The 8,500-nt window shown below is 33.1% G+C and overlaps 1 protein-coding gene across 1 annotated transcript; it reads right to left on the reverse strand.

Annotated features, from left to right (window-relative positions):
• Window positions 1-46: 46 nt before the first annotated feature.
• LOC410167 (sorbitol dehydrogenase) lies at window positions 47-7,075 on the reverse strand. Its single transcript, XM_393651.6, has 6 exons — window positions 7,027-7,075; window positions 3,767-4,058; window positions 1,273-1,530; window positions 954-1,191; window positions 459-637; window positions 47-309 (listed from the first exon to the last, which is right to left on the reverse strand). The coding sequence occupies exons 2-6, from the start codon at window positions 3,902-3,904 to the stop codon at window positions 106-108; spliced, it is 1,017 nt and encodes a 338-aa protein (XP_393651.3). The 5' UTR covers window positions 3,905-4,058; window positions 7,027-7,075; the 3' UTR covers window positions 47-105.
• Between the last annotated feature and the right edge of the window lie 1,425 nt (window positions 7,076-8,500).

An 8,500-nucleotide genomic window follows, 5' to 3' on the forward strand; every position in this document is an offset into this window, starting at 1 on the left:
TTATTACCTGTTGTTTCATATGTTAAGAACAAAATAATGAAACATGTTCAATTATTGTTAAAAAATGTTTATTTTATTATTTAATTTCATATTTAATTTTCCTTTTTACAATTTGAAAACTGCTTTACTGATTTCACCTCGTTTCAGAGCTTCCAAAGCTTCACGATACTGCGACAACGAGAATACTTTAATACCTAACTTATCATAATTCAGATATCTATCAGCCATTGCACGTAATAAACCCAATCCTCTGGGGAATGAGAAAGGATTTATGTTTACACCTAATATCGTCAATTCCTTTAAATATACCTGTTGCAGAGTAAAAGTTAAATTAATAATTAATTTATATCCGATTATCCATCGATTGCTTTAATATGAAGAGATGATTAAAAAACGAGTAAAAAAATGATGACTCAGATGCGTGGGAATGGAATGACATACAATTATGATTAATTTACCTGGAATGGTTCGATGCTGAATTTAGCTTTGGGATTGGCGACTCCGAATATACATAAACGACCACCTGGTGCTAATAAAGGAATGCTTGCTTCTATAGCGGGTGCGGAACCACTACAATCCACGACCACGTCATACGAATTCTTTAATTGTTCTGGACTCTTTGCCTCAAAATCCAGATCTGAAAAATATAGTCATCGCAATTTTCTTTTATCAATAATAACTTTGTAATTCGATTAATTATTTAATTAAAAAAAGCAGTATTATCGAAAAGAAATAATGCCAATCATCAAGAGAATTACACATCAAATACATAATTCATACATTATTCGTTCGGATATCCTTTTCATTATTTATATTGCAACGTTTAAAGCACATATACTTAGCTTTACTGAACAATGCAGAACAAAAACTTTTTATCTTTTTTTATTTTTTTCAATTCAACGCAATTCGTTTGCAAATTAAAAATAAAAATACTCGACGAGATTCATCCCTACCAAGTTTCGTCACCAGTTTCCGCCGTTTTTCCTGAGGCTCGCTGATCGTCACGGATTTCCTAAGCCCGTGCAAATGTAACATACAAGCCCACAAAAGACCAATGATTCCGGCGCCAATTACGAGCACGTTGCTACCAACGTTGACGCTATTAAGTTTCTTCCATCCGTGAGCCAAACACGACAGAGGCTCGACGAGGACGGCTTGATGCAATTCGACGTCGTCTGGTATTAAATACACCTGAATGGATTAAAAATGAGAGGAAAAAAAGTTAACAAAGTTTAATATATCGTTCGATCTGTGAAATTGATAGAAACGAACCTGACTTTCGGGTACGATAGCGTGAGTGGAAAATCCACCGTCTTTATAAATCCCTATCGTGCTGTTTATACCACCGGCGCTACAGTGCTGATAAGAACCATCGTGACAGTAGTTGCACGTATTACATCCACTGTTAGGATCGACAGCCACTCTTTGCCCGACTTTGAAGTTCTTCACCGAGGAGCCAATCGCGTCTACCGTGCCTGCGAATTCGTGGCCAAGAGTGAGGAAGCCATCTTTCTTGCATGGAAACGATCCCTATGAAATACAATTTTTTTCGTTAGTTTTTTGTAATTAAAATTACTATACAGAATATTGAATGATTATAAATTTTAGAGAAACGGAATATACGTGAATGTAAGAATAATCGAAATTAATTAATTTTTTTTAGAAACGTTTAGAATACTTTTCACGACTGATGACAATTACGATACAACTATCAACTTATTCCATCTACTTCGAGCTTTTATTTTTATATTGAACTTTTCCTTATCACGAAACCATTTCCATTGTCGTGTCTCGGCCCGGTATCGCGAGATTTATTTCGCATCGTTTGGAAAGGGGAAAAAAAAAAAGCGGGAATTATTGTCATACCCATGGTAATATTCCAATCGGTATAATGCGGTTACATGCACGGGAACGATAAAGCGCACTGTGTATACGGTTGATATCGTGTTTCGTGAATATTTATCAAAAAGCTAACGCTTATATCACGCGGTCATAATGTCTATCTCTGGAAATACTTGTTGTGTATGTGTTACAAGGAATTATGCAATTTTTTTTGCGGTACGGTCGTAACGGCGTAGTAAAGTCTCGTGAGGTCAGAAGAATAAAAGGAGAAGAAAGAGGAGGAAAAAGAAAGAGAAAAAAAAAACGTAATGCTCACGCGAAAAAAGATATTTAATTATTCATCTTTTTTCCACATATGATGCTGCATTTCGTTTTTACACGCACATTACAGATAGGAAAAATAAACGAAAAATTGCGATCGTGTTTCAAAAGGAAGGAAAGGAATACACGCGATCGTATAAAATTTCAAAACAAGTAGATTGTGTTTGCTGTGAAATATTTAAATGTTAGTAGGACGAGATTATTTTGTATATAAAATAAAAAAAGAACAAGAAATACATATATTCGTTCTTATCAGATATAAATGAAATTTCAATCTAAAGTTTGAATCAAAAAAAAAAAAAAGGAAGTGAACTGAATTCTTTATTGTTAATAAATAACAATAGCTAATTCTAATTGTCCTTCAACGATATTTTTCTTTCCAATGTAGTAAAAAATTCCTTCTTATCTTTATGTAACAATTTCCTGAATAACGCCAATTTGAGACAATTTATATCCTCCTTATCTATCTTAATCATCTAATATCACAAATAGACATACGAATGCCTGGTATTTTTCCTATTGTAAGAAGATTTTCTACACTATATTTCTTTAAAAAAACATTCAAACTTTGTTCTTTACTTTTTTATCATCATGCTCATTGCTCATAATAAAAGACATACAGCATGCAATGCACATTCCAGAGATCTGAGATCGCATGATTAAAGAAAAAGGAAACTCTTTCTATTCCAAGATTTTTTTTAAAAAAGGACAAATTCACATTCAAACTTTGTTACTTGTTATTACTCATAATAAAAGACATACAACTCAAAATGCAATGCACATTCCAAAGATCTCTGCACATCAATGCATGATTAAAGAAAAAGGAAACTCTTTCTATTCCAAGATTTTTTTAAAAAAGGACAAATTCACATTCAAGCTTTGTTATTTGTCATTATGCTCATTACTCATAATAAAAGACATACAGTTCAAAATACAATGCACATTCCAGAGATCTCCGCATGATTAAAGAAAAAGGAAACTCTTTCTATTCCAAGATTTTTTTTAAAAAAGGACAAATTCACATTCAAACTTTGTTACTTGTTATTACTCATAATAAAAGACATACAGCTCAAAATTCAATACACATTCCAGAGATCTCCGCATGATTAAAGAAAAAGAAAACTTTCTATTCCAAGATTTTTTTTAAAAAAGGACAAATTCACATTCAAGCTTTGTTACTTTATATCATCATGCTCATTATTCATAATAAAAGACATACAGCTCAAAATGCAATACACATTCCAGAGATCTCCGCATGATTAAAGAAAAAGAAAACTTTCTATTCTAAGATTTTTTTTTAAAAAGGACAAATTCACATTCAAGCTTTGTTACTTTGTATCATCATGCTCATTATTCATAATAAAAGACATACAGCTCAAAATGCAATGCACATTCCAGAGATCTTCGCACGCATTAATCATCAACGCATTAATTAAAAAAAAAAAGGAAATTTTCTCGTTATCATGAATTATACTGCTTGGAGGAAATTTCACGTTATTCCAAACATCATCCGGTCAACAATTGAAAACCGTCGAAACGAAAAAAGCTTCTCGCTACGGAACGCGATTAACGGATTAAAGAAACCAGAAGAACGACGACGTACTTCCAATATATGAAGATCGGTCCCGCAGATGCCGGAATAAGCAACCCTGATCCGAACATCGTTCGGCCCCGGATTCGGCACATCCGCCCTCCGCAACGCAAGAGTGTGATTCTTCACGTCGAAGCTGAGGAATTCCATCTTCCAGTTATGCACGGATGATAACTAACTCGGCATCTCTGTCCAACATTTATATATCTGTTTTGCCACGTGTTTATGTTTATATATTGGTGCCGTGTGCCGACGGTTAATCGCCAAATACGCTGGTGGCGCGTAACGTCGCGTGGAAGGCGCGCTGTAACACGGAGAAACGACAAAGAGATAAGAAAAAGAATTGGACGTTGAAAGATTTAGGAAACGTATTTCGTTTTTTTGAAATACGAATGATTAACTCGATTCGATCCAGACGAAAAAAGGAATGTTTTTGATAATTTGAAAATGATAATAATCTGACTGTAATCTGATGATAAAAGGTTTTATTCGAAATTGTTTCTCGAAGAGAGACGAATCGATGAAGAGATTTTTCTGGGATAATTCGTTCCACGGATCGAAGAATTGTTTCGAGAAAACGATTAAACATGACGATAAATGGTGTAGGTAATTACGGTTCGTTAATAAATAATTGGACAGCGTTTCACTATGTGAGAATATAATTGTTTTATAACAAAGAAACTCGAAGAGTGTAATAAAGAGACGGATTTATTTATTAAGGTTGCGCGATCGCTTTTGAAAGTCTGGATGGAAAAATTGCCTTTCCTTTCCTCGATCCATTAGAAATCTGTTTAATACGTCTATTTATTTCGATTTCTTATGGAAATAGATTACCATTTTACCAGAGGAAAGGAGGTATATTTTGCATAGTACAACTTTCCACTTAGGCTAATAAATTTTATACGAATACTCGGATCTCTGAAGAGTAAAAGTGAAATAGATTGCAGAGAAGAGGAAGAAAAATGGATAATAGAAAAAAGAATATAAATTTCGAAAAAAGTAACGAATTCTATTTAAACAATGATTCTCTAGAACTTTTCTTAACAAATAGGAATTATTAAATTCAGAATAATTTAAAATCTTCCTCTTATATACAAACTTTCATTCGAAAATTGATCTTTAATTGATATTTCACACTTTCACGAAAATTTACAAAACAATTCTTCAAAAGCAATTTTTAAACCGAACGATTTACATGATGATGAATCTTTTCGATTTTCCCGGGAAAAGAAGGAGAGAGAAAAGGAAAAAGAAGAGGATCTCGTGGAGGAGATGCGGAGGAAGAGGTTAGAAGTTAGAGTCAGTTGCGTGAGTTTTCCTCGAGCCGAGTATCATTTCGAATGGGTTGGCCCGGTGACCCAGTTTGTCCCCGGGGGTTGAATGAACGGCACTGAACGCGATGACGTCATTCTCGACCTCATTTCCGGTCCCCGGTGCAGCCAGCTATCCCAGCTCCGTCCCGTTGACCCGAAATTTCTCGTGAATCGAAGGACGCTCGTTCATCCCGAGCCATTCTACCGGCTATGAATGAATTTTCCGCATACGCGTTTTCCTGCCCCACGAAAAATATCCATCGAGCGATTTTTCCCGCCCTCGATGAACGGTTCGAGAAAACGTTGGATTTGGAGAATATCCCCAAACATTTTGCAAAATATATCTTTGTCTTTGAATGGAATTCTCTTCGAAAAAAAGAAAAAAAGAAAAATATCTCGTATCTCCATTTTGTTTGAACGATGCATTATTCGAAATATGGATCTATCGTTATTCTTTTACATAGAAATGTACGTAGATCCTGTGTTAGGAATTTGGATAGAATTTATCTTAATTAAAAAAATATATTTTATTTGGGAATCGTTTGGACATTTGATCTGCACTTTGGATGATAATTATTAATTAAACTTGAATCAAAAATATTGTTTGAAATATCTGTCATCTTTTTTTCATAATATAATAATGGTAGAATATTTTTATTGGATTATTGTAATTTGAATATGATTTTTTTAAATCGAGGCTTATATATTTGTATACAATTTGAGATTTGATTTGATTGTTTTTTCAAAGATAAGATAAGAGCGTGTCCTTTATTACATTTATTTTAGATTTTTATCAGTGGTTAAAATTATCGATACGAGAAAGAATTGATGAAAGTAACTCTTGGAAGAGTTATTTTTAAACAACTCGCCACGATGATTAAAGGTAACAAAGCATAACGAGGAATGTTGTCGATTTTACATCTTTTTTATCCTACACTTTATTTCAGTAAACATTTCAATAAATCGCTATTCTTGCGTCAATTTATTATCTAATTATAGATTATACGCCCGATATAAAAAGATCAGGCCAAGTTTATCGCGTATTCACAATGTGTGTTAGGTAAGCAACCGTTATAACTATGTTATAACGTAGTAAATGTGGATTAATTAAATTAATTGAATTCCGTTTAATTTATTGATGGATCGCGAGAAATGAGACTGTGGGACAGAATGAAGATAAGAAAGTATTTTCTGCATAAAAAATACACTGATGATGAATTTTACATTTTACATTTTATAATTGATCAACTTGAAAATCATTTGTTGAAATGAGACTGTGAAACAGAATGAAGATAAGAAAGTATTTTCTGCATAAAAAATAGATGAATTTTACATTTTACATTTTATAATTGATCAACTTGAAAATCATTTGTTGAAATGAGACTGTGGAACAGAATGAAGATAAGAAAGTATTTTCTGCATAAAAAATACACTAGATGAATTTTACATTTTACATTTTATAATTGATCAACTTGAAAATCATTTGTTCAATCACTTCAATCTTTTTTTTTTTTTTATATTGAATTTTATTAATCTTCATCTTTAAAATATTTTAAATGATATCTCTTTACATTAATGTCCACGAAACGATAGAATTTTATTTTATTTTTTATTATTGCTCGTTTCTTGCTTTCACTTTTTAGTAACTTTTTAATAAGGATGATTGAGATGACGGGAAGGGATGCTTGGTGATGATATGGAATACCATGCACATTCCACCTGTTGTTCTTGTCTCTATAATAGCTATGACAACGTTGCAAACGATGCTGGAAGATCGTGCGAAATTATATACACGAACAAATGTGTATATAAATACTTATTTCCTTGGAAAATTTATATTTACTTCTCTTTCTTCAATCATCTAATTGTTTCGCTTTTATCGTTCGATAACGGAGGTGGGGGAATGTTAATATTGAAAAAAAGAAAAAAAAGATTTTGAATGGAAAAAAAAATACTCACATTCTGACCCGTAGACACGATACGTTATTCCTCCAAGAATAAACTGCGTAAACTGAATCGTTACGAAAGCAAACAATTTCGATGTCGAATTTCGTCACGGAGAGTCAACGATAATTATATCGAGCGGCAAAAATGATCCAATCTACTTGTAATCAACTTTGATAGAATGTTGTTTGTTTATTTTGAACGCGGCGTTGAGAAAAATCGCGTCGATTGATCAATCCCATATTGGAAAAATTTTAGAATTTTTTTTTAGAATTTTTGAAATAATTTTAAAATCAATGGCCATCGATTAACGTTCAGTTTTCTGCGTTAAAATTACAATATTCAACCAATATGAAAAGAAGTGTTATTCATACGAGAATTGATTCTCGACTATGCAAACAGATCTTGTTGACGAGGATCGAAATTAAATTTTAGAAACGTAGATTCCAAAGAAAAATGGGAAATTTGTTATTTGTCGAAAGCTTGGATTATTTAAATTACTCGTAACAAATTTCATTTGTTTATACGGAGTGCAAATAAATTTGAGAGTTCTCTTCTCTTATCAATATTCATCGATAACTCTCGATATTTTTACCTCTCAAATTTATTTCCATCCGTTGTTTGTATCAGTAAAAAAAAAAAAAAAATCCATCGAATTCGATTTAATACGACAGATCTGTTACGGAGAAAATCATTTTACATCGATATATCGAAAAGCGGTAGCTTTTAGCCGAGGCGAAACGACGAAACGAACCAGCTTCTATTCTCGTAACCCTCGTTCCTCGAACCCCTTTTCCGGAGGAAAGGAAAGAGGTTGCCCGTTTCCGGCTTGCTCGAGAAAATTTTCAAAGGAACGGTGTGTTCCGCCCTCTTACACGTGGCGCACGTGGCGCACGTGTGCGTGAATAAAACTCGCGGATGTACAGCTTGAATTTTTCACCACCGTTATTTAGACGCATGCTTTTATCTACCTAGATGGAAATTGATCCTTCAATTTACCGGATTAAAATTTATATAAAAGAATCGAGAAACTTTTAATTCGCTTGCACAGAAAATTTCCAAAACCAATAAAACACTGGTTGTAAAAAATCTTGACGATTGAGCCAAGCTTTTCTCGTGCATTTTATTTAAAAATACCTAAAAGAAAAAAAAATAAACTGCCGAAATTAAAGAAGAGCCAAGCTTTTCTCGTCGTTTTATCGTATTTAAAAATACCTAAAAAAAAAAACTCGCAACGAAATTAAAAGAGAAAAAAGAATGGATCCAAAGCTAAAAATCACACGTAAGAGAATAACTCAGATTAATAAATTGATGCCACGATATCGATGCTCTTTTTTTTTTACACGTAAACAAACTGTGAGAATAATCGTAACGGAAAATTACCCGCTAATAATAAAGTTTCTCAACTTGTCGACAACAAGACTTGCGCAACCTTTATTTTCTCTGATTTCTCTGTCCGACGTTCGACGACGGATTTTATTTCTTTTTA

Source organism: Apis mellifera, linkage group LG12 (genome assembly GCF_003254395.2).
Source record: "Apis mellifera strain DH4 linkage group LG12, Amel_HAv3.1, whole genome shotgun sequence".
Taxonomy (NCBI): Eukaryota; Metazoa; Arthropoda; class Insecta; order Hymenoptera; family Apidae; genus Apis; species Apis mellifera.

Bases quoted from the DNA above. Each gene is read 5' to 3' on its own strand.
- LOC410167 (XM_393651.6), bottom strand. From the start codon at position 3,904: ATGGAATTCCTCAGCTTCGACGTGAAGAATCACACTCTTGCGTTGCGG. The intron at 1,531-3,766 runs GTACGTCGTCGT...TGTATTTCATAG, and splicing joins CCGATCTTCATATATTGGAA to GGATCGTTTCCATGCAAGAA. The intron at 638-953 runs GTAGGGATGAAT...TATATTTTTCAG, and splicing joins GAAACTGGTGACGAAACTTG to ATCTGGATTTTGAGGCAAAG.